At 51.0% G+C, this 24,422-nt stretch overlaps 1 protein-coding gene across 6 annotated transcripts in view; it reads right to left on the bottom strand.

The window, feature by feature from the left end:
• Nucleotides 1–19,136, bottom strand: part of EHMT1 (euchromatic histone lysine methyltransferase 1) — a 123,934-nt gene extending 104,798 nt beyond the window's left edge. For 3 of the 6 annotated variants that reach the window (XM_074609320.1, XM_074609330.1, XM_074609340.1), the window contains exon 1: nt 19,045–19,136. In XM_074609320.1, coding sequence (XP_074465421.1) covers nt 19,045–19,065 — 21 coding nt within the window. In that variant the 5' untranslated portion in view covers nt 19,066–19,136. The remainder of the gene's footprint in view (nt 1–19,044) is intronic. The other 3 variants (XM_074609317.1, XM_074609327.1, XM_074609337.1) reach the window with 2 other exon arrangements.
• Between the last annotated feature and the right edge of the window lie 5,286 nt (nt 19,137–24,422).

The following is a 24,422-nucleotide window of genomic DNA, read 5'->3' as shown; positions in this document are numbered from 1 at the left end:
CACTATCTCAGGTGGTGCTGAGGCTGCTCCAGCTTCTCTCTCGGAGGAAGGTTTGGAGCGAGGGTGGGATCTGCCCCTGAAAATCCCTGCAAAGAAAAATCCCAGGCTTTAGAGCAGGCAGATGCATGAAAGCCTTGATGCCGGAGGATCATGTCCTGCACTTCCTCCTCCATTGCAGGATTACACCCAAACATGAAGTTGGGATATCAGATATGGAGTTATCCTGACCTGTCATTCCCAATTTGGAAACCAGTCATACTCCCTGAGAGTTTAGACTTTGAAGATTGACTGCTATTGATTCTTCTTCAAGCAAACAGCCCAAGCTGGCAATCAGTCAATAATAAGCAATTACTCAACAGCCTCTTATCTCCAGATGCCAGCCCAGACAGCTCGAGTCACAGAGGCAGCAGGTCAATAAATCAAAGCTGTTCTCAAATTTTAAAATATCATCATTTAAAAACCCACCCAGCCTTCAACCTGGCTGAAAAAGCAGCCAGGACAGAGAGATTCCCACAGAGGAGTATGGTGGCGTATTACTAATTTACCGAGTAGGAGATGGTATGTGACGTGGTGAAATCCACCTCTGACACTCCTCATTTGTCACGAGTAGCATGAAAGTTGCAGCTGGATGAAGATGATGAGAGAGAAAAGAGGAAGCAAAACCCTTCTCCTTCAAACAATCACTCGTAGGGAAGAAGCAGAGTGGGGCAGCCTTCCTTAAATGCTCACCGTTCCTGGCTGGCTCGCTTTGACCCACCTCGCTGTTTGCTGACCTCCTCAGAAATACCAACCAAAGCGTGTTTAACAACGCCGTGGCAGCAAATTGATGGCACCTTTCTAATATCCCTGCTGTGGATATTAGAACCTCTATACCCTGTGTATACAATTAATCATTTCATCCTAGGAAATGCACTTCTTTGCTCTTTCATGGACTAAACATGATGCAAGTATGCGAGCCAAAGGCTCTTCTTGTGCATTTCACTGTGACCCCGAGGCGACGCTGTTAAGTCCAGTGGTGCCAACACAGTGCAGCAGAGGAAAATCAGCCTTGCCGAAAACTCTGTATGTCCTCAGCGCAGACTCCCTTTAAAGACTCATTGGTATGAAAAGAGAAATTTGCAGGAGACCACGCAGCTGGAATGCAAGCCTAGTGCAGTGGCAACCTTCTATCTAGTACTGCAGAAACTAGAAACTCTGGTACCTGCAGTGCTCATCCATGGGTTCTCACAACAGCCTAGAAGTACCAAAAGAACAGAGCAATACTTAATAAATAATACTGCTTCTGCTGCTAGAGGAGGTAGGTGGCCTACAGGATGCTGTATCCTCCACATCAAGTGTCAGCCACTGGCACAGAAGAAGGAGGTACACACGGTACCAACAAGCTGCAGAAGCACAGTAAATCCAAGACCCTTGGAGCCCATGATGTTTTCTGCACATGCCGCAGATGTATCAAGCTTGGGGCAGCTCCACCAATGTACTGCAGTGTGGCTGTGACCTCAGCTAGGCAGGCTGCCAGGGTCTAAACAATACTAAATACATAAGAAAGCCAAGAGAAGAAGGCAGCATGACTTAGGAAAGTATGGGGGACCAGCAGCTCCCAACAAACACAGGGCATGGAGGCTTCTCGCTTCATTTGACATGATCACTAGTCCCAGGAAGGAAAATATTTGTATAATGATGACCAAATCTTGCAGACTGAGCATCTCTGATCACACTAGCTTGAAAAAACCCAAGATTTCGAGCCTAATATCTAAACAAAAAGGGGTGACCCGCTGGAAGCGGGATCAGCCCCATGGCTGGTACTCACTCGTCACACTCCATTTGCCACCAAACGCAGGCATCTGAGGACATGGTCAAAACATCCTCAGTCTTCAACAGCTTTCAGAGGTCTGGGAAGGATGCTCAGACGAAAGGCAGCAGATAATGAGTTACCTCCATCGTACTTGCCAGTTGGGTCGGACTTCTTGTGGAGCAGCCTACTGAGGTTTTCACCTCTAGCTACAGACAGTGCACTTGGGTCTTTGTTTCATCAGTGTCTGGGACAGCAGGGAGCTGTGGGAATGTACGCCCAAGATACGAAAAGGATTTCTCCTCTTCTTCTTACCCACAGAGCACCTACAGGTGGCTTTTGCACTGTTAGTCTACTCTGCAACATCGTGGCAAAGCATGGAAGAGCATTCAGGAGGAACAAAGAGTGTTAACACATAATACTGTATTACTATCACCATTTATAGTAATGCCACAAAATGCCAAACCAGCTGACAGGATCCCACAAACCGCACTGCAGAGCGGCAGCAGGCTCCTGAGTTTTGCAGCCTACCAGAATGATTTTCACACAATACCTGCATTTTTCTGGTATGAAATATGGTGCCCTTTTCTCTCCCCCTCCAAACGTACAGCTGAATGGCATCCGGGCTGTAAGGAGAGTCCAGTGGTAGCACAGCTCTAAAGAGGAGCCTGCAAAACTGCAGGAGTTGCTGACCACTGAAATAGTTATTTATTTCCTCACAAAGGAGAGCAGCCATGCCGCCTGCTATTGCCCTGGCTTCAGTGGATACACAGCCGCAGTCTAACCTGCGCTGTTGTACTCCGCAAAAGGAAAATAACCCAGCAACATTACAAACCACAAATGCAGCGGTAACACAAGACTGTTTCTCATCTTTTATGATGAAAACAACGCCAGTCACAAGACTACGAGATATCACAACCTGCCGTTCATCCTTCCCATCTCAAGGCGTGACCATTTCATACAAAAGCTGGTGGTCACCTGTTGTGCTCTGCTTCCTTCTTTCAAACCGCAGCGTTGTGTTAGCACCAGGATCCCGCTGCTCTGGGTCTGACAGTGTCGCTGGAGCAGCAAATGCTAGAAACTGGGCCAGAGAACAAAAGGGCTCCACAGCCCCACCAAGGATGCCATCAAGGAGATGGCAAGAATGTAAAATGGGCCCAAGACACCTCTCTCAGAGTAGGGAAGTGCCATCTCCAACGGGCAGAATGATAATTTAGAAAGTCCATCATCTCAGGAAGAAATTACAGCAGCTCAGCCCCATGTCTCCTTCTTATCAGGAGCCCCATGACTGACCGAGGCATTGCTCCTCTTCACAATCCAGTATTTCATGCCCAGCACAAATATGCCATTGCAGTCCAAGACCTCACGGCAGGAATTAGGGGACAGAGTTCTCCGTAAAAGCAAAATAAATCCCTGCTTGCATGTCTAACAGGTTGTCTTTGCAGAAGGAGACGTGGTCAGAGTACCTCTCATTGGACAAATACAATTTAGGTTAAATTCCAGAAGTTCACTGGGGCAGGGTAGACAAAATTAGTCTCTTAATGGGGTCTCACTGTATTCCAGGCACCTTTCAGGGCTTATCAGAGTGGCCCACATGGTTGCAATGAATATGGATGCTTTAGAAAATAATCCTCAAAGCAGACTGGTTAAGGGTCTTTCCTTTGGTCCTTCTAGCACCTTCAGCATGGAGACACCACAAAGATGTGTGCGCAGTGCCCCGGTTGTAAATATGACCAACTGGAGCGTGGGGAGGGGGAGGATGGTAAACTGCAGGCTTCTGGGTGATTGCAGCCCACTGTCAAGATCCATCCGTGGTGGTTTGTGCTCCCTGCGTCATGCTGTCTGCAGCACCAGGTTCGATAGTGGAGAACTTTGCAAGAGCTCAGAAGATCCTCATACTTCACATGCACGCGGATTGGTTTTGCCCCACGCTGGTCACGAGGATCCAACTAACACTGTTTAAGGGCGTCCTTTTTCGTTTAGCCGGAACTGTCCCCCTGTGCCTGGTCTTCCTATCACCCACACCAGTGGCTTTCAACCTTCGGCCTACCAACTACACCCTTCCAGAAGGGTCTGAGAGGTACCTAAGAGAAGCCAGCCACTTGCAGTAGTCATGTTTGCTATACAGACATTTACACCCTGCTGGCATGGGATTAAAAACCACTCACACAAAGTAAGCAGAAGTAACAGAGAGGAAGTCCTGGAGGCATCTGGCTTTACGTATGAAAGTAAAAAAGAAAAAAAAAAAAAAAAAAGTTTTTTTTTCAAAGCTTAAGCAAATGCTTTAGTGAAGCTGACAAAGAGACAAATTCTCATGGTGGCTTACAAAAATGAGCATGATGGCTAGCAAAGGCAGTACCAGCTTCAAGGAAGTAAGGCTCAAAGCCTGGCTCTGCACTTGTAACACCTACAGAGGTTACAAACCAAGCAGTGAAGAGGATGAACATTATTTCTCCACCCTCTGGATTAAAATTCAAAGGTGGAGAAGTTACAAGAGCTGCTGAGGATCACAGCACCGGGAGACCGCCTTGCTCTGGGAACAGATGGCCAAGCCCTACGCTCTCAAGCCTGCCATAACGCACGGTGAGAATCCTGACCTCAGAAAACAGAAGGATTTTACTGCAGTTTAATCCAAAGGCCCTGACAGACCAAGACTGTGACTGCAACCTTCCAAACAAGTCGGGTATGAATGCTCAGATGCCTCCTAGTGAGCCTCCTCACAACTCTGGGAGAATCATTGCCTCCTCCACGCTCTGAGCCTTCCTGTTTTGCTCACCAACATACCTTTCACACGGCATGCAAAACAAACGAGCAGTGGGATGTGGTCCAACCTCACCTCCACTGGCATCAACATCCCAGCTTTTCATTTGTATGTTTCCAAAATAGCTCATTCCCCATTTGACCCATTTAAAAAAAAAAAAAAAAGAAAACCCCAAACACAGGGGAATACAAACACATAGAATGACAAACACTGAAATAATATAATGTTAAAAAAAGTAAATTAATTCAAGGACCTGATTGCTGGTCCATCCACAACTTTTGCACCTTTTAGCTATCCCTGGTAGAGGCATCCTTTATAGTATGATAGTTCTGTTGAGACAATTCAAATCATATTCAAAGTTATACCAACATAAACACACTTCTATCAGCATGACTTGGGCCAACACACTTGCATGACGTGCAGCACGGCCACATTTACACCAGCATAAATGTGCTTATACCGACATGGCTAAGCCCTGTGTCTTCACACGAATTAGCTACGCCAATACAAAGTGCTAACTTTAACTATATGCTAATTGGGATTTGTAGAGGTTCAGTCTGTATATGCTAAGAGCTGTATGTAAATGAGCTCCCACAGGATAGTCTTAATTAATAGTCATAGCTTTCAACACGCAAAGGAACTGCCATGATCATCCTGTCAACGGTTATTTCTACAAATCCAATGAATGGCTCATGGCTGAAAACCTGCAGCTGCTGTCTAAAAGACCTCACCATCATCTCCCGCTCCTGGCTTCTCTGCTCTGCTGAGGGCTGCAGCAGCCCCTAGCCAGGAGGGAGGGCTTCATGCCATGGAAGTAGCTTCCTTCACTCAGGAGGGCTTATTTTGCCAGCAAAACTGCATCCACACTCAACCAGTACAAGACACCTGCACAGCCTTCCCAAGGAAGCATTCCGAGATGGAGGCACGGCTCACACCTACCCACACATCTAGGGCTTAGACCTGCAACCCTACATCCACGGCGCAGCCAGCATCCGAGCCATTATGTCACCGATGAACCGCTCTCCCTGTAACGCTGAATATTAGGGCATATTAGTAATTATTACTCAGATGTGTAAACGTTCGCAAGATCAAAACCTACCTGTCTAGCCGCACTATGTAATTACAGAGCGGAGCACTCGTCAGCACGCAGTTGTGCTCCTCTGCTGTCTGATGTGGATCTACAACATACCATTACAAGAGGCTCCATGGGCTCATTCCCATGTCCAGCTGCTTTCATATAAATAACCTATGCCACGGGCAGAGCACTTGGCACGCTCATGGGGGGCTGTCGGGACAGGATGGGGGTTTTGTGTGACTTTGGGCACCTCATCCCTGGAGAAGCTGATGCTGTCACATAAGCAACTCGTAGGATCTAGTAGAAAAGAGAGAGATTTTAACTAGTCCTCCCATATGCTGCCCAGCCCAGCAGGCAGCGACGCCGCGATACAGCATACAGCATTCTCAGGTCAAGAGGGACAGCCCTGCTTAATGCCACAGTGCAGCTGGTGAGTTAAGGGGAGGAGACACATCACCAAGATAATGGCAGCGTCTGCATGAAGATTAGCTCTACAACTAACCCTGGGGAAACAGCCCCTGAATTCACATGGAGAACAACAAAAATTTTGATTCAAGTTTTCCTGTAGAAAGAAACAGGGAAATGACTGTATTCCTGGAAATTCATTTGCAGAGGTGGCCTATGGCTAACAATCCCCAGACAGCAATGATGAAGGATCAGTATGCTGAGACACGCGGGGCTGAAAACCCAAAGGACAGGTAATGTCATCTCTCCTCCTTCCTCTGCTCCTCGGGTGATGCAACACACAGAGATATTTACAGTTAACAGAAACCGTCGCCTACATTGGCCAAACCTTCCCAAAGCTCTGACAATGGAGCAAAAAACCAATACTGGTTGATTTGCCTTCCATGCAGTGTAACTTCTAGTACTCGATATAACACGCTCCTTCCCGCTTTTGTGCCCAGAGCCAAACGAAGTGGATCTGCTGGAGAGTGAGGTTTAAGTAGGATTTAAGATATGCCTTGAATTCCTGATGGCGATCCACGAAGGAGTGGATCCTACTCAGGCTGAGCAAGGGACTGTAAGCACATGGTTTTGTCATGCATAGAATAAAAGAAAGCGTTGTGAATTCATGCCAAAATATTGAGGGCTTTTTCTCCTTCAAAAAAACCAAAAAAAAAAAACCGGCTGAATCAACCAACAGAGCGTAGCTTTTCCCAGTGCTTTTCGCAAGGTCAGAGGCAGCCGCAGTCAGACTGTGGCCGGGAGGAACCTGCACCGGGCGCTCCCGGGCTGCCCGGCCGAGACACAGCCCACAGCAGAGGATGCTCCTAGGGGGTTCCAGCCCTCTCAGCCCCCTCTCTGCTCTCCCCCACTTACCTGCACTGCAAAACTAGGCCTCAACCTCCAGCTGCAATGGCCACACTCTTGCAAAACCACATAAAAAAATCCAGATGTAAACAAACAAATGGGAGAGTTCACCAAAGTGACACTTTTCTACCCAACATTTTGCTTTAGAAAAGTCAGTGACAGGTTGTCAAAGCAGATTTGTTTATTAAAAGTGGATCTTTCCTAGCAAGGGGCACAGAATGACCGTACAGTAGATGCCATAATTACATAGGTTTGTTAATAATTGCATAGGCTGGAACAGGATACATTAGCCTAATTTAAGCATGGAACAAGAGAACATGTGAAAGATTACAGATCAGATTTTCAAGATAAAGTCCAATGTTGCTATCAGCAAGAAGAGGCGCTGGGCATTTGGAGTCATACTGTCTTTGATCACAAATAGTTCAGATGTTACAAAGCGCTTCTAGAAGTTTCCTATTTCTTTTAATCAGATCCACGCATGTTCTCAAGGACTGAAGCCAGGAACTAGAGAACATAAATCAGAGCATATAAAAGAGCGAACATTTTGACTTAGGTAACTTGCCATCTCTTACCCAGTGAAGATAACCTGTACCTTTAAAAATTAACATTCTACATTTCTACACTACTTCCAGTTAAAGGCTTCTAACAACAAGTCAGGCCTTATAACTTTGTAAAAATATTTCCTCAATTTTACAGATGGAAAAAGCATCACAGGGAACAAAACATCAACCAACCTGTCCCAGGGACAAAGCGAGCAGCACAGGCTGCAGAACCCAGCCACCGTGTTCAACCAGGACACTCAGGGGAGGGAGCCTCTGCTCATCCTGGGGGACGCGACTGGCACAAAAGGGACCGAGGGACATGTTCGGATGAAGAGACCACCCAGCAGACCTCACAGGAGAGCAACCCATACAGATGCACGCACCTAATCTCATCAGACTCAAGGGACTTCCAAACACACAGATCCCAAACTGATGTGAAATAGCAAATTCGGAGACGGCAGCACAGCCTCTCCCCTGCGCATACGCTGGCAGCGCACGGCTGCACCGTTACGGCACGCAGGCTGCTGACAGCAAGGCCACCGCATTCGCGGTAGACAAAGCACCACAATGGCGGTGCCAGGCCAATTAGCAGAATTTCAATTCATTGGCATTTAACAAGACTACAAGTCGTCTTGGGCCCAGCGGCTTTTCAGCAGGGGAAAATTCTAAATCTCATAATCAGACTCCGCCAACCAGCCTTGCTTGGACAGTACTTTCAATTCTTTTGTTTAAATTGCTGACTGCCCCACTGCTTGGGTACACTGCAAGCAAGCCGCTCTCACTGAAGCTGATGGCAAGGCCCTCCCCCTTCCCTGTGTTTTTGGATCAGGTCCCAAGACTCTTTTTAATGTAATACTCTACTTTAGTCTATGTAATCTTCTGCCTTATGGAGGGTCAATGTTGCAAACTCTCCTTGCACTTAAGTCCTATTATCTGTCTGCACTAATTCTGCATACAGGGCATTTATAGGTCCTTAGCTCTCCGTTCATAGAGCTCCACATTCAGCAGCCCCAGTCAGCCATGAAGCCGGGCCTCGGCTAAGTAAGAGGGGAAAAAAAGAAAACAAAACCCAGAGATTTACCTTGCTTCAATATTCAGCCGCACAGTCAGTTTTTCCAGTACTCTCATTTTGCACATGGCACAACACACACTTCAGACACTCTGGGAAACAAGCAGGTTATGTTCTGTGCTTGCAAAGCAGCACCATCTATACTTACAGGGCAATAAAAATTAGCTTAATTAATAATACATCAGCAAGAAAATGTTAATGAGCACCCAGCAGGGAAAAGGACTGCTGTCTAATCTCCTTGTGTGGATTCCTTGCTTTGGCAGCAATCAGCAACTGCATCAGCATTACCATCCCAGTGCAAGCGGAGATATCTGACTCATCAGGGAACGCGCGCAGGAACCACAGGGCCTCGTGTCACCATTTATATTTCTCTTTAAAAGCAGACACTGTTGCATCAGGAGCAGCTCTTGGCAGCTCCACGCCAGCTTCCACTTGTGGAGATTTTGGTCATTTAAAGAAGAATTTAGAATATCCCCGGGCATCCAGTGTATAAATACACATAGATGGGTGCCTCCTGCAATTGGCTCTTCGGCCACAGCTGCAAAATATGCGTCTCTGCATCAGCTTCAAGCTGCAGACACAACTGTGCTGCTGGGTCACAAGCACGTTGGGGGGGAACCATATCAAACCTCCCTATTCCTGGGAGCTCACCGAGAATATCTGAGCCCTTTCCTTGGGACTCGCCTGCCCTCGCTGAGCAAAGACTCAAACTGCTGAGCTGCCAGCTGCCTCGGTTAGGTGCATTTCAAGGCAGATAATGGAAATCCCCTCTCCCAGCTGTTTTTCCTCCATGCTGCCTCCCCCCTTGTCCCAGGAGGCTGTTTTGGCAGAAGCCAGCACCCCACGGGTAAGAGCCCGGGGCTGGCAGCTGCCAGCGCAGCCCCGCCACCGGCACGCATCCACACTGGCACTCGGCCGCAGCGCATGTTCGTCAAGGGCTTGTGTCGCATGGGGAGGTGGTTTCCCGCAGCCAATGGAGGAGCTGCCGTTCCTGCCTTTCATCAGAAGCGTGGCTGGAAACAAAGGCCCCGGTGAAGAAAGGCAAGTTGGCTGGTAAAACTTCCGAGCACGAGCCAAGCCTCAGACCTGACAAATCACCCTCATTCCTCATCACCTCCCGACCTTCTCCTCCGCGGCCAGGCTGCCTCCAGGATCACACCGGGACCTGTATTTAAGCCCGCACGCTGGCTGGCAGCGAGGAGGATCTTTGTGTCGCGTGTCATTGCTGATGGCAACCTCGAGCCACGACTCCAGGACAAACAACAATATAACATGCATCTCGTAATTGCATAAAGCACCAGCATTTGCATCCGCAGCGGTAGGTAAAAAATTAGTCTACTGTCACATAGGGGCAGAAGATAAATTACGTCTATAAAACAGCTTCCATGAGGATAGTCTAGAGGTGTGGATTTGAGAAGATACCAAACCAATCAGTTTTTAATAAAAGCCAGAAATTAAGACCAATGTGCTATCAACATGGAGCTGCATGAGAAAAGGTGCTAAACTTTAGAAACGCAAGAGCGTAAGCATATCACCAGCACGAAGGGTATTTTCAATAGGGAAGGAGAATATAAAACTCACAGACGAAGAAATCCCCAAAATGTGGGAGTTCGGCAGGGAGTACACCGTTTGTGACAAAACACCTGGTCTAAATCTTAAAAAAAGATGGGAAATACAACTTTGTAGCAACTAGAAAACGAAGTGGAAATAACCAGGACAGAATACGATCCCCCCTCGCTGGCCTTTTCAAAGGATGCAAGCTGGAGGCTGTGCTAACCTCTCCCCACGGCAATTCTCAGAAGTCAAATCAGACGAGTCTTCAGCAAATGTGCTCAGTAGCAGTTTGTTTGCTCACTCGTGGCGTCTCCCTCGTACAGGGGGATGTTGATTAAAAGCCAGCATGGCTCCTCACCTCCCCTCTCCACGCACGCTCTGAAAGCTACAGGATCTGGCACTACTGCAAAAGTAAATATTACATCTCATCTGAAGGCCATCTTTAAAGGCACATTTGTTGTTTCTCCTCAAAGCGTGGCAAAAAAGATTAAATATTCCAGATGTCATCTCCAAGTCCCATAGGACACTTGCTTATAAACAATCATCTGTGCATATTAAGGAGGTATTAAATCACCAATCTGAAACAACGCATCCTAGCAATACTAAAAAATACCTTCCTGATCCAAAGAACAAAAGGATTTCTAATGTATGGAACTCACCGATCTTTAACATTTAAAACAGAGTTGGAAAAAGCTATTACAAACAAGTTTGCAATTAAAAAACACCTAATGTCTTGGTCACCAGTTCAGCAGTGGTGCTTTTTGCAAAGCCTTCTGGGTGTTGATTTAATCTATCAAATATTAATAATGCTCCTCAATTAATAAAATATTTAGACTCATGCTTTACGTTATCATCTGGAGGTTTATGTTCAAACTTGCAGGCCAACAAGATACTAGATGGAATCATAAAAACCAGCTCACAGCCTGATTGTTAATGCTTTCATCTCCCGAATACTGATAACCCTCTTCTTTACACTGATAAAACCACATTTGACAGGGTGTAAATTTGCTACCTACCCCCTGGGACATAAGAAATGCATCAAAAAAATAAAGTTAACTTCTCAGGTCCTAAAAACGCAAGTGACTTAAAGGGCCATCTCCTATTTAGCACCTGATGAGCACCTCAGGTGTTGCCTCTCCAGCCCCCAAATCCCCGACGCGGCCATGGCTGGCGATGCGCAGGGTGTGTGGAGCCGCAGGAGCTGCGCAGCACTGCCAGCCTGCAGCGCCGTCCCACAAACCCCTTCCCTCCTGCCAAACGCAAAACTCACCAGGAATGAACTCCAGTCAAGGGCAGCATAAAAACGTGCCTTGGATAATACCCCAGGAACCGAGACAATCAGGAGAGGATAAATTAAACTACAGGGAAGAAATAGTAAAAAATACATATGGTTTCGCTGCCCAGCTGCTCACACCTGGGCTGAGCTAATGCACCATCAAAAACTCCAGTCAGTTTGGAGGTAGGGCACGGCTTTGAAGTCAAAGGCCTTTGGGCATTTGCATTCACTAGACACACGGCCGAATGTCACGTCTCAATAACTACCTCCTGATACTGCAACAGGCGTACTTTCAATTCCCAAATCAACAGCTGGATGAAACATGTAATTTTGAAACCCATTAATCCTTTCTAAGTTTTCCACCATGTGCACGTTTAATTTCCCACTTCTTGAAACAATATTATGATTTTTGAGAGAACTTAAGTATAGCTTCTGAATGCTCTGGGTCAGCAGTATGAAACATCCCCAATTACCACTGAAGTTGGATAAAACATTTGGGTAATTTGCCTTCTGGCTTTGAGCCTCTGGGAGAAATTACCTATTAAAACTTCCTCTGAAACTGCAAGGACTAGAAATGTGTGGCTGGAGATGAAGAAGGTAGCTGAGATTCTCAAGAATCCAGGAGCTCAGGCTTAAAAAGGAAAAGAAGGAGGGGGAAAAAAAAATAAAATGTATTTCACTGCACTCAGGGCTGTATTCAAACGCATCAGCAGGTCATGGCCAATAAATAGTCCTGGGGAGACCAGGCTTCCCTTTTGACAGTTAACGTGCTAAAATATATCTGTCCACATCTACACTTGAGTTCTAAAATTAATCAAAAATCTGAAGTAGGACTCTGAACAACACATAGACTTTTCCTCTTAACCTAACCAAGGCCAAAGCACGGCGCATTTCAGTTCAGACACCTGCACTGCAATTCTCTCTCCACGGAGGTGCCCGTGCTCTCGTGCTGTGCTCCCTTGGGCTCTACAGATGACTCAAGCGGTCAGGTTCATCCTGGCTGTCCTCCATCCTCAGAAGGAATAAGCACCATGTTCCTCCTCTTTTTAGCAATGAGACAGGCACAAGAAGGCATGTTTTTCTGCAGCATCACAAGCCTCCTGGACTTGGCTCAAGCACTTTGTCCCAAATCCCAGGTAACAGGCCTGCTGTGTAGTCTTTGGGCACCACTATTATCTCCACCTACCTCAATTTGCTCAGCTCCCCAGTTCTCCGCTGTTGGTTCTGAATGCTGTAGCCACGGCAAGCTCAAAAACATCTCCTGGGTCATGGACTGCCCTAGCTGACCCAAGAAGCTATAATTGCTTTGGTTATTTTTATCCCTGTTTGCATAATTTTACATTTCCCTGTAACAAATGGGGTAAGTCACTTACCTGGCTTTATTTTGAGTTTATCCATGTCAGCCTGGTTATCTTGCTCTGTATTTACTTCCTCCCCAGCTGCGCCACCTGCACATCTCCTCCCTCTCCCGTGTGCTGTCTCTGCAGGATGATTAGCCGTATGCAAACAGAAGTGGACCTGAATTTTCTGCTCTGCCAGTCCATCCCACTCACTGTCTCCCTGTCCTAAACTGACACCGCTCACCACTGCCTCCGAGAGCTCTCCCTTGAGAAGGGGATATGACACTGAAAAGGATGGATTTAATATTTAATAGCTCACCTCCACCCCCAAGTCAGTCCCTTGCACACACGAGCAGCTCAGCCCTACACTGCATCGGCTCACCTTGCTCAGCAGCTGTCTGCAGTTAATGTCAGGCAGCGTGTTTGAGCGGTGACTCCTCCGTGAAGCCAAAGTATCTTAAACGTAAACTCAGGCAAAACGAGCTGGTATGGAGGCAAGACAATGGCAGGGATCAGGCTGGGCATTATGGAAACAGGAATCCTCCTGGAAGAACATTTCCTACTTGAAAAGAGGATACGCTGGGTGTCCTTGATACTTTGCCTATGCTAGAAATTTTTAATTAAAAGCAGGAAAGCCTTTCTATTTTAGATGCAGCAATACCAGCATCAAGCTCTTTTATAAGTACAGTTTATTCTGGGTTTATATGCATTTCACAGAGCTTGGCAGCCAAGCGAAGTCAGCAGGGCTACAGCAAACTTCCACTCCCTGTCGGATTTACTTTACCACTTCACCCAGTCACCAGCCATCACCAACTGCCTGCCCACACACTGAGGGAGGATGTACTCACACAACTTCTCCCTGATCCGCCTGAGACACAGACGGCAAGGTGAGCCTTTCACCACTGACCTTTGGCTCCCACAACAGTCAAGGAGGGGAAAACCTCCAGCAAAATTTGTCTTGAAGCACTCAAATGGACCCCTTGAACCTCTCAGTCCTGCACAACGTGTAACCCTCTTTCACCTCCTCCTTTTCAGAGGCCCATTGACCCAAACCACAGGCACCAGCTGTGCTCTGCTCCAAGCACTTTGCCAGGGAAAAGCAAGAGGAGCATGGCCTGCTGTCATCCCCTCCACAGCTTCTGGAGAAGAGAGGCCACGCAGGCAGCATTGCCCCGGCTTCAGGAGGGGAACAGACAGATCACAAAATACTAGACAAGCTGATAAAAAGCAAGGCTCCAGACTAGCGTTTCAGATCAGTGGCAACACAACAGTATCAGTCCCTCATCATTTCGATATCAGCTGCTCTCCTGCACATTGGGAAGTGTGATACCCCAGGGTACCGACCGGTACATTGCTCCCTGCCAGCGGCAATGAACCGCTAAGGGATGCTGATGCCTCCATCAGCTGGCACAGCTGCTTGCAAGGTGAGCGTCCGTCCAGCTCTCCCTGCCAGCACAGCTCCAGTCAGTTCCCTCCGCGGAGGAGCTGTTTGTTTGTTTGTTTTTCTTCTTGTTGTTGGGGTTTTTGCTGGTAATTGCATCTCTACCCGGACTTCTGCTGACACAGCTATGGTGGAAGGGAGAGCAATTTCTTTGCATTTGTGGACAGATAACTTAAGTCGGCAAAACTTCTCAAATGTAGACCAAGCCTCTGCTTTGGGAAGCAAAAAAATAAGCTACCCTGGTCTAAAATCACATCTAAACTAATACAGCTACATCCACAGCAAGGACTTTTATTAGTGTGACTATTTCAGGAAGGAAAAATGAAAAAATCATCCTTGCCAGTCAGCATAATTATATTGGAAGAGCTTTTTTTAAAGTATAAACCAGGCCTTTGATTCTGCCTTGACTGACAAAACGTTCTTCAGATGTTTTTTCTTTTCAGCCATGTTAGCTTACCACAACTGAAGGGCACTTTTAAGGCTTTCTTAAATCTTCAGAAGTCATATTTGCCCATTCTGTTACTATTCAAAGTTTGTCTACATGGAAGAAATGGACGAGTTCCCAAACAGCCTTCGCTAGCCCATGGCTTTGTTCAGCATGTGAGAATGCATGTTAGGAAAGTAAATGTCAGCATCCATTTGACACGGGGTAAAATTCTGTCATGGACACCACAGTGTGTAATTTTACCATGTTAATAAAGTAACCCTTGTGCGAAAGCCCCTAACTGATACAGTTATAAACTCTCGTTACTAGGTGTTCAGTATCAGAGAAGGGAGAAAAATCTCCTTTCTTCATACAAAGGTACAGCTAAAATGTTGCAAACTATGTTAAGGCTGGTACCCCAGAAGAAATCTCACACAACAACTGGAAACACACATCTTTTTCCTGTGTTCATGTCAAAGTAGTATCAACATCGCTCACTGCACTAAGGAGACTGAGGAAAACAGTTGTCCTGCAGCCATCAAAACATGCAGGCTTCCAGACAGCTCACAAAGGAGGAAAGATGATGGGGTTTAAAATGCACCAAGTTTTCCAGATGCAGCTTCCTGAAACAGACTCCGTATTAAAAGCAACGGCCCTGGGAAAGCAAAGCCCTCTCCTCACTTGCGATACCAGCTGGCAGGAGTAAATGAGAGAGGAGGAAGGGCAGGGCAGGCCTGAAAGAAGCACTGGATTTCACGTCACCTGCAAAACAGAAAGTGGGAAACTGAAGAAATCATCTACACACTCACGGCTCAAAGGCACTGCTCATTAGGTCCTGGCTTTTCCTATTATCACTCCTGCACTCGGTGGCCTATTACGGCAACCTCCTTCCAGCCAGGGACCCGTGAATAGGAAGCGCTTTGACATGAGTGAATGTTGCCCCTTAATCCAGTAGGGAGTTCATTGAACAGGCGGAGGGGCTGCCTACAGAGCTCCCGGCACCAGCTGGCGGAGGGGATGAGAGCAAGGATCAAAGCCAGGGCAAAGCCTCAGCACCACGAGCCTGATTTGCGAAACCGCTCAGCCTGTTGAGTCCTCGCCTTTAAAAACGTGGGGAGCTGCTGGGTGCTGAACTCGTCGGAGATGCAGCCTCAGCTGAGGGTGCTGAGCAGTGGGGAAATCTGTCCTCTATGTGGCTTGCACGCCGTCTCTTCACTTTAAAGATCAAAGCTGCATCTCCAGAAAAAAGATGTTACAGATCAGAACAGATAGGAGGAAAAAAAAAATGATGAAAAATGCAGTGTGACTTCTGAAGAGAACCACTTCATTCAAAGCCACACACACACCTTACTTCCTGCTTAGCATGCAGGCACCAGCCTTCCCGAGGTTAGCACGAGCCTGAGGAAAAACATCATGGCTTGAAACCTCCCTTTTCAAGCTCACACCAAACGATCATTTTAGGAAACACAGAAACACAAGGTCAGCTGATTCTCTTCACTAAACTGATGCAAACTGGAGTAGCAGCATCAAATTCAATGAACCTGCACTATCATAAAACTGGCTGAGTAAGACAAACTCAATTCCTTAAACTTTAATCTTTAGCACTGCATTCACAGTACGTCTGAAATACCTAAAAGCCGCAAACCAGGCTGGATATAAGACACCTGCTAAAGAAAACCAACAGTAAAACCAGGCTTCTCTGCAGCAATGGGGTTATGGCACTTAATGGCTACTTACCCGGCAGCTCAACCACTTCCCAAAGCACGGAGATTGCTCGGGGCAGCCAGAGGAGAATACCCACCAAAGTTTACAGCTCAGAACTCAGGAAGAACTTAGTGTTCAGAGAGATTCTCCCTCACTCGCCAACACACAGATTTGGCAAGAAGCTATTCTATACTGGAAGCTTTTAGTCTTGAGTTAACTGACTGCCAACAACTTTGTCTGTAGAGGTGGTGTGGACACTCCCTGGAGACACACAGACAGCCCTCTTCCAGCCCGCAGGCTCCCACCCTGCTCTTTGCTCAGAGCAAATATCTCCTCCCAGGAACACACCTCTGCACCTCTCTTGACCAAGGGAAATAATCCCTCATTTCTGCTCCATCTTGCACATGGCAGAACACCACGGTTGTGGGTGTTAGTCCTCGCTCTACCCTACAAGCACTGGGGAAGCAAAGAGCATCTCCTCCCCTCTCTAAATTCCAGCCTGATTTATGCCAACTTCCTCCCCTCTGGCCTCAGAGGGGTATAAGCAAAGGCAGATCTGGCCTCAGATTTGACTGAGTTTATGGGGGAGGGGAGGAATTAAACTCCAAATGAGTCACCGTTCCCTCCCCATAATCCACAGCAACATCTGTGGATATTAAGCCTGACTCTAAGAGCAATGTTTCTTAATGCTCTACATACAGAGCAGACCCAGCCAGGACTCCTGGGAGATGCTTCCCAAAATAAAAAGCGTGCATCTGTAGTGTTGAGACTGACCTGGGCCTTGAGAGCTGATGAGTTAAGAGCCAACTCCTGCCCCCGTTACAACCAAGCCATCCTCCTGAAAGCAATCACACCCAGGAAGCCGAAGGCAAAACCAGACCATGGAGTCACAGAAGCACCTGAGGGCTGATTGCTCTATCACAGGGCAAGATTAACACCTGATCCTCTTCAAAAGCACAAAGGGCGGACAGCAGGATCAGGCCTCGAGATGCAGTTGTGATGAAACAGAAGGCATAAGGAAAGCCTTAGACAAAACTCAATGCTGAAGATGATGGGAATCTTGTCTGAGTAATAAATTCAAGCTGTCTTTGCAGTGCTTCGCAAAGAACTGCTGTTGCCAGCTGCGTGACCGTGCTACAGACTTTATCCCACACAGGGCAGAAGTTCCCTGCCGCAGCACAGCCTCTGAGTGCGGTGTTTCAGAGAGAAGCTGCAGCACCCCCCATCACGCCTGAACGGCGAGGTGTGAGCCAGCCGCCGGGAGATGCCGATCCGTAACTGCATCTGGCTACAGTTCCGGAGCATCCGCTCACCTCCAGCTCTTACTTAGTTCATATAGAAATGTACACCTGTGTTATCTCATTGCTCTCTTTGTGCCTGTGAAGGCTCAGCAGCCAGCGCGCTGCATTCCAGTGTCTACCTGAGGGCAAAAAGACTTACAAAAAGAGTTCATATTCTCTTAACAAAAGCAGGGAAAAAGTTTCAGTCTGGCATAAAGAAACACGGCAAGCGCAATAAGTGTTCAGCACTGTGTGCCACTCGCATAATTGTATGGGGCGGTTGAGCTGTGTGCTGTACTCTTTGGAGACATTTACAGATCTGGCTAATTACGGCTAATTGTCATTACATGGCAAACTTCGTTTTCTTTGGGGATTTTGGGTGCGATTCCAGTATTTCCTCAAGCCTCGCACTCGGGGCCTTTAAAACCACTCTCCCGCTAAGGGGAACAGAGCTGCGTGGAGGAGGCCAGTCCCTCGCACTCCCGAGGGGCTGCTGCTGCCCCTCCGGGGCTCGCCGCCGCCTTCCCCCCTCGCTCCTTCAACCGAGGACACCCTTGCGGCCTGCCCGATGCCCAGGGCCGGCGTCCAGGCCCCCTTCAGCGGGCAGCACCGAGGGAAGGCCAGAGGAGAGGCGGCCCAGGGGAACCGGGCTGCTGTCCCGGGCCGCCCACCGTCTGAGGAAACTCGGAGTTTTCTGAAGAAAAAATTAAGAGTTTTCTGAGGCAAAACTCAATTTTCTGAGGAAAAGCTCAAGAGTTTTCTTCTCAAAAGCGACTTGGCCCCGCCTCGGCCCCTCTTCCCTCGAAAGCCGGAGGCTGCGGCCGCCGGCACGGCCCGCCTGACCGACGCTTCCCGCCCGCGGGGCCTCCGAGGGCAGTGCGGAGGACTCCGGGCCCCGCCGCGGGGCCGAGCTGCCCGCTGCTGCCGGTGCGCGGGGCCGGGGGCGGGCCGGGGGCCGGGCCGGGGCCGCCCCGCCGCCGCGGCGGGGGCCCAGGGCCCTGCATGCCTCATGCCTGCCCCCGCGCGGGCGCCTGCCCGCCGCCCGGGACCCTGCATGGCTCATAGCGGCGGCCCGCCCGCCGCCGCCGCGCCCGGCCGGCCCTGGACTCTGGATGGAGCCGCGCCAGCGCCGCCCGCCGCCCCGCCGCATGGGGGGCCCCGGAACATGGATGTCCCCCCCCGCCTCCGCCACACGCACTCGCTCCCATTGGGGGGAACCCCGGAACCTGTATGGCCCATACCACTGACTCACCGTGGAGGGGTGTTACTTATACAGAGTCCCGGGCCCCCCTACACACAATGGCAGCAGCTCCCACATTCTTCCCCTCAGAGGAGTTGGACTGAACCATGGGGCGGCGGGGGCACGGCCCCCCTCCCGGCCTCCGACAGAACCCGCCTGGCCCTGGGCGATACCACTCCACGCTCCCCCATCTTCCTTCCCCCCGCCCGGGCAGATGGACGCCGCCGCTCTCACTCACCTCGGCATCCACTGTGGCCATGGCCGGAGCCCCGGAGCGTAGCCCCGCCCCCTCGGCGGCTCCTCACGCCTTGGCTCCGCCCCTTTCTCCTCATTCTTCTCAATGGAGACGCTCCGCCGGCCACCGCGCATGCGCGAGGCAGCATGGCGGCCCCCGCGTGGGGCTCCTGCCGCCGTACGGCGTCATGGCGGCGCCCGTCAGGAGGCTGCCGTACAGCTGGAGCCGGGCGGGGGGGGTGTGGGATGGGGACGGGGTGAGACGGGGACAGGGGTGGGACGGGGACAGGCGTGGGGACGGGGCCCCTCGGCCCCACCGACATCCCCAGAGCGCAGATTCGTTACTGTTTGTACCGAGACGGCAGCACCAGCCTCTCGCACCGCGGGTTTTATCCCACCGCCCACGGCGGGGGGGTGGGGAGAGCACCAGCCACTCCTAATTGAGCAGATAATGAATTTCCCAAACTCTCATGAATGCCCCGCCATGACGGCGTCCAGCACTTGCCCAAAAAACCTAAACAAAATCCGTGCAAGATCCCCCAGAAAGAGTCACAAAGTCCCTCCATCCTCCTGCCAAAAAAAAAAAAAAATTATCCTTTAAAAATCGTCTTCTTTTGCAGCTGCTCCCACTTTTGTGTTATTTTCAGCCTGGCGTGTGCAAGGTCTGAGGCGCCCAGGATGGACGGGGGGAAGAGGGAGCAGCTCGCCGCGCTCCGGCCCCGGAGGACCCTGGGGACGGGTGCCCTCCGTCCCCCTCGCTCCCTTCCCGCACCCCCAGCAGCTGCTTCCCCCCTCCCCAGTCCCGCTGGGCCCCTGCTAATGCCCAGGCCTGTAAATCCATGATTGCAAAACAATTAGCTCTTTTACGGCTCCTGAGTAAAGCAGGAGATACTGCACGAGGGGGAGATAAACACCTCTGAGGGCTCCTTGGCCCCAGAGCTGCTGCCGGCGTCGCCGGGGGGACGCGGGGACAGGCAATCCCTGATGGGGAACACTTGATTCTTGGAGGGAAACAGGAGCCTTCGAGCGCCCTGATGTCAATTAATACATTTATTATCAGCTGTCGGGAGGAACAATGTCCCCTCCCGTGGTCCATGGCTGAGCTCCTGCAGCCCCTCGCCGACCCCTTGCTCTGTGACGACCCCTCGCTCCATGATGAGACCCTGCTCCTCCCCGACCCCTCTCTCCATGACGAGACCTCGCTCCTCTCGGGGGGCAGACGGCCATGGGGGTGGGTTCGTTCTGCAGCAAGACCCTCGTCCTCCAGCACTGCAAGCGGCACGGGCCGCGGGGGTGAAGAGCCGTGGCCACCATCTGCTTCTGGAGACCTTCTCCAGGAGCCGGGTCTCAGTGCCGGGGTCACACCGGGGGGTTCCAGCGCCGCCGCAGCGTGGGTGCTCCCCTCGACCGGCTCCGTGGGCGGCCATGGCTGCACCAGGAGATGCGTTTCGTGGCACCGGGAGGATTCAGGGCAGCAGGGCACGGGGTGGGCAGCGGTGCCACCGCGCAGACCCGGGCAACTCGGGATTCGGCCCATCTTTTGACAACAAAGCGACCTTGATAGCCCCAGGCACCGGGGACGCGGGCCATGGTGGCTCCTCCATTGAGCCCGGCCCTCGGCCACTCCCGGCCCGGGCCCGATCCCTGTGGGGACCCCCGGGGAAGGGGGACGGACCCCAGAAGCCCCCTCAGCGCCTCAGGGGAGGCCCCAAGGTACAGCGAGAGACGCTGGCGGCCGCCGGCAGAGGAGGGGAGGGTAGGCCCCGCCGAGGCCCCAGGGCCCGGCCCGGTGGTGGCGGCGGCGGCTGCTGCCCCCGCCCGGCCGCGCCGCGGTCAAAATAAGAGTCCCCGGGCCTGAGGCGGGACCCGCCGCCTCCTCCCGCCACAGCGGCCCCCACGGCAATTTAGCAGCTGCTTATTTATTAATTAATCCACCCCGCCCCAACGACATTCCCTCGTGCGCCTCCCAACCCCTCCGGTGCCTCCCGCTCTTCGGGGACCCGGGGGGGCTGTGAGGGTCCGTGGCCTCCTGAGCCGGCCCAGGAGGGTGGTGGCGGGGATGGGTGTCCTTCCCCCTCCGCCCCCCGCCCCGGGATGGAGCGAGGGCTCCCCGCACAAAGCAGGACCACCAGCACCTGGAAATGGTGCCTCAGGAAAGCTCCGAGCGTCACCCTGGAACATCGCCACCATCCCACCCGGCACAGGGGATGCCCAGCTTGGCGCAGGAAGCGGCCATGGAGGGAGGCAGGGAATCACCGGCTCCCGTGAACCACCTCGCACCCAGCTCCCACGGCACCCTCGTGCCAGCCTCTGGGACAGGGACGAGGGACACTGGTGGGGAAAGACGGACGATCAGGGTCCGGTGGCACTTCACCAGCCTTTGCAGGGGCTCCATCCTTCCCAGCTGGAGCCGGGGACGCTGCGGCCACTGGGATGAACCTCCCTGGGCTGTGGGGAAAGGAAAGGGCTCCTGCAAGAAGCAAAAATAACTGGGAACGTGCAGAGCCCTTGCAGCCCGCCACGGCCCTCGGCCCACCTCAAGCCCCGCAGCTCCACCGCTTGAGCCTCGTCTGCCAATTGATGTGAGCGGGGCGAGAAGATCGGTTTGGCAACCAACTCCCCGTTTCCCTGAAGCGGCTGCTGCGAGCCTGGGCCAGCGTGGAGCCAGCAAAGGGCTTGGCCATGGCGGCTCCATGTCCGTCCCTGAAGCCGGGCGGACACCGCCCTCTCCCGCACCAAGCAGGGCCAGCAGGGACCCACCGCCACATCCCGGGATTCCTGCCCGCAGGAAGAGAACGACCCAACTGCCCCGGTGCTTCCTCCGCCTGGGAGAGGGGGTCTTTCCAGCTGCATCTTCCTCCACCGCAGTGAGGGAGGCTTTAGATCAGCCCCCACACCTCTGCCCACCCCAGCGGCTCCCCAATAATTTGGAGGAGACGTGGCTTTGCTTTAGCGTTGGCCATAAATCAGCTCTGGAGCTTCAGCCGTAGACATGGATGTCTCTTCTGAAATCCAGCAGCCGCTTCTTGCCCTCCCGGCAGGTATGGGCGCTCAGACGGCGCTCATCACACATTCACCCCCAGCAAAAGCACCCACGGTCTTAAAAAAGGAAAGCTTTATTGACATTTTTTTCAGTTCTTTACATTTGGTGGTTTAAAACCCAAGACAAAAAAAAATATTCCCAAGAAGCAGCCATGGGAAACATGTTCACATTTTAAAACCCAGTAATAAATTGCACAGAAGTCTTAGATTGTACAGAGCCATCACAAATATTGTTGTATAAAACCCCAAAATCTGTAAAGAGAACCACAGGAATAAAGAATTACAGCCACGAGTATTGGTACAAGAAAGGGCACAAGTTTTGAGAATTTTGCCCCACCGGTCCCTCCTGGGGAGGAGGGATGGGACATTCCTGTTGCAGATAGTTGGAAATACTTTAAAATACAGCACAAAAACCAAACAGACCCCAGAACACCCTTTATCTTCTCTCTTGTGCTGGCTCAACAGGAAAACTTCCTAGCAGGAAATACTTACTTACAAAACTACTTAAAGTTTAGTGGAAAGCTAAAAAAGAATCACTGTCCGGCAAAGAGAAGAGCCTTCGCTCCCCCATCTCCCCGTTCCCCATCTCCCGCAGGCAGCGGGACGGCAGGTGCCCAAGCGGAGCGTGGTAGGACACGAACAACACTGAAAAAGCCAAAAATATGGAGGCGGCACATGTGGAGAGCAGGACAAGAACAAAGCCATGAAGGACAAAAAAGAAGCAGCAGAAAAAAAACCCCACACAACAGAAACAACAACAAAAAACCCCCCAGGACAGATGATATTTTTGGTATTTTCCATTGAATGCTGAGTTTGGAAACAATTAGCTCACAAGCTTCACTCGCGCCCCACCGCTTCCCCTCCCCATTTCAAACAAAACCAAAAAACAATTGCTTGCAAATTTGAGCCAGGAATTGGAATGAATTCCTGCGCGCTGAAGTTTTTTTACCCAGAGCTGGGTTTGGAAAAAAAAAAAAAAAAAAAAGTTTTTTTTCCCTCTTTATTCCAGAGTCCTGAAAAGAGGAGAGAGGGATGACCCGGGGCCTGGAGGAGCTCCCCAGGACTTCAAGAGGTTGAAGCCGGAGAGGCTGGGGAGAAGAGGGAGCAGCGAGGCAGAGCACAGGGGGACTTGTCCGCTCGTCCTCTCCAGAGGGGAACATGCTCACACCCAAACACGGGTTTTAGCCCCATCGTGCTCATCCAAAGTACTCATTTACCCTGAGGGCCTTGCTGTCACTGCGCCCTGAGGCCACAGCTGCGGGTAGGTTTAAGAAGAGCTGGACTAACTCCTCCATCCTGCAGTCCCGGACCGTTTCAAAGCGGTCCCTGAAACATGAGGGAGGATCTTTGTGTCAGGCTTCGGTTCCCTGCCGCAGCGCTGGGGGACGTTGGCAACCACAGCGCTTTGCCAGTTGTTCCTGTCCGCTTGCACAACAGCGAGGTTGCTCAGAGGCATCCGGAGGGTGCCAACCTGCTGCACCCTGGCCAGAGCCGCCTCCACGGTCTCCGAGAGGCCTCTCCCTGCAGGAGCTGTGCGTGCCCAGCCCCAGAATCCACAAGAACAAGGACCACCATGAGGTCCAGCTCTCATCCTTCCTTCTCCCTTCACAGCAGCCTGCGGAGATGGACACTGGAGATGGACACTCCTCACCGGCAGAGCATGCCCGCTTGCTCCTTGCTTTGCAAAGGGGACTCCATGTACAGCGAGAGGTGCTGAAGGACCAGTTTGTAGCAAATATAATTCAGGTGAGGAAGCTTGGGTGCACGGGAACACTGCAGAGACGTGGGGCACAGCACAGGAGCTGTGTGAGATACAGCTGGCCTCTCCTCTCCATGGTCCCCACTAAGAATGGTGCATCCCCAACTCTAAAGGTTAAGCGAGGAGGACAGACACTGTCTGGGGGTCTAGAAGGGCAGCCCAGTGGCTCTGGCCACAGTAACCAAACAACATTCAAGTTTTCCAGCCAAGGAACACGGCCTGGACACATCACCAGCAGCTTGGCTTCAAGGATGGTGAACAGGGAACTGGGAACCCAGTCGCGGCACAAGCTGCCTCTCCCAGGCCCCAGCTGGGTCAGGAGCCCAACCCAGCACGTCCAGAAGCACTGACAGCTCACAGGAATTTCTCCAGAGGCGTGGAAGGGATTTGAGTTGAGGGTGAAAGGAGCGATACGTACTGCCGACAGCAAGGAAGGCCAGAGGAGCTACGGGCTGAGCCAGGCAAAACAGGTTCACTAATTGGGAGGATGAGGAAGAGCACTGGGGAAGAGACGTACCATTAAGAACAAAAAAGCACCTGCCTTTGACTCCCTGCATATCAAGAATGCTTTCCGTGGCAGG

This window comes from Larus michahellis, chromosome 15, assembly GCF_964199755.1.
Source record: "Larus michahellis chromosome 15, bLarMic1.1, whole genome shotgun sequence".
Taxonomy (NCBI): domain Eukaryota; kingdom Metazoa; phylum Chordata; class Aves; order Charadriiformes; family Laridae; genus Larus; species Larus michahellis.
Note: the sequence above shows the minus strand (reverse complement) of the source record. Positions and strands in the feature narration are given on the sequence as shown.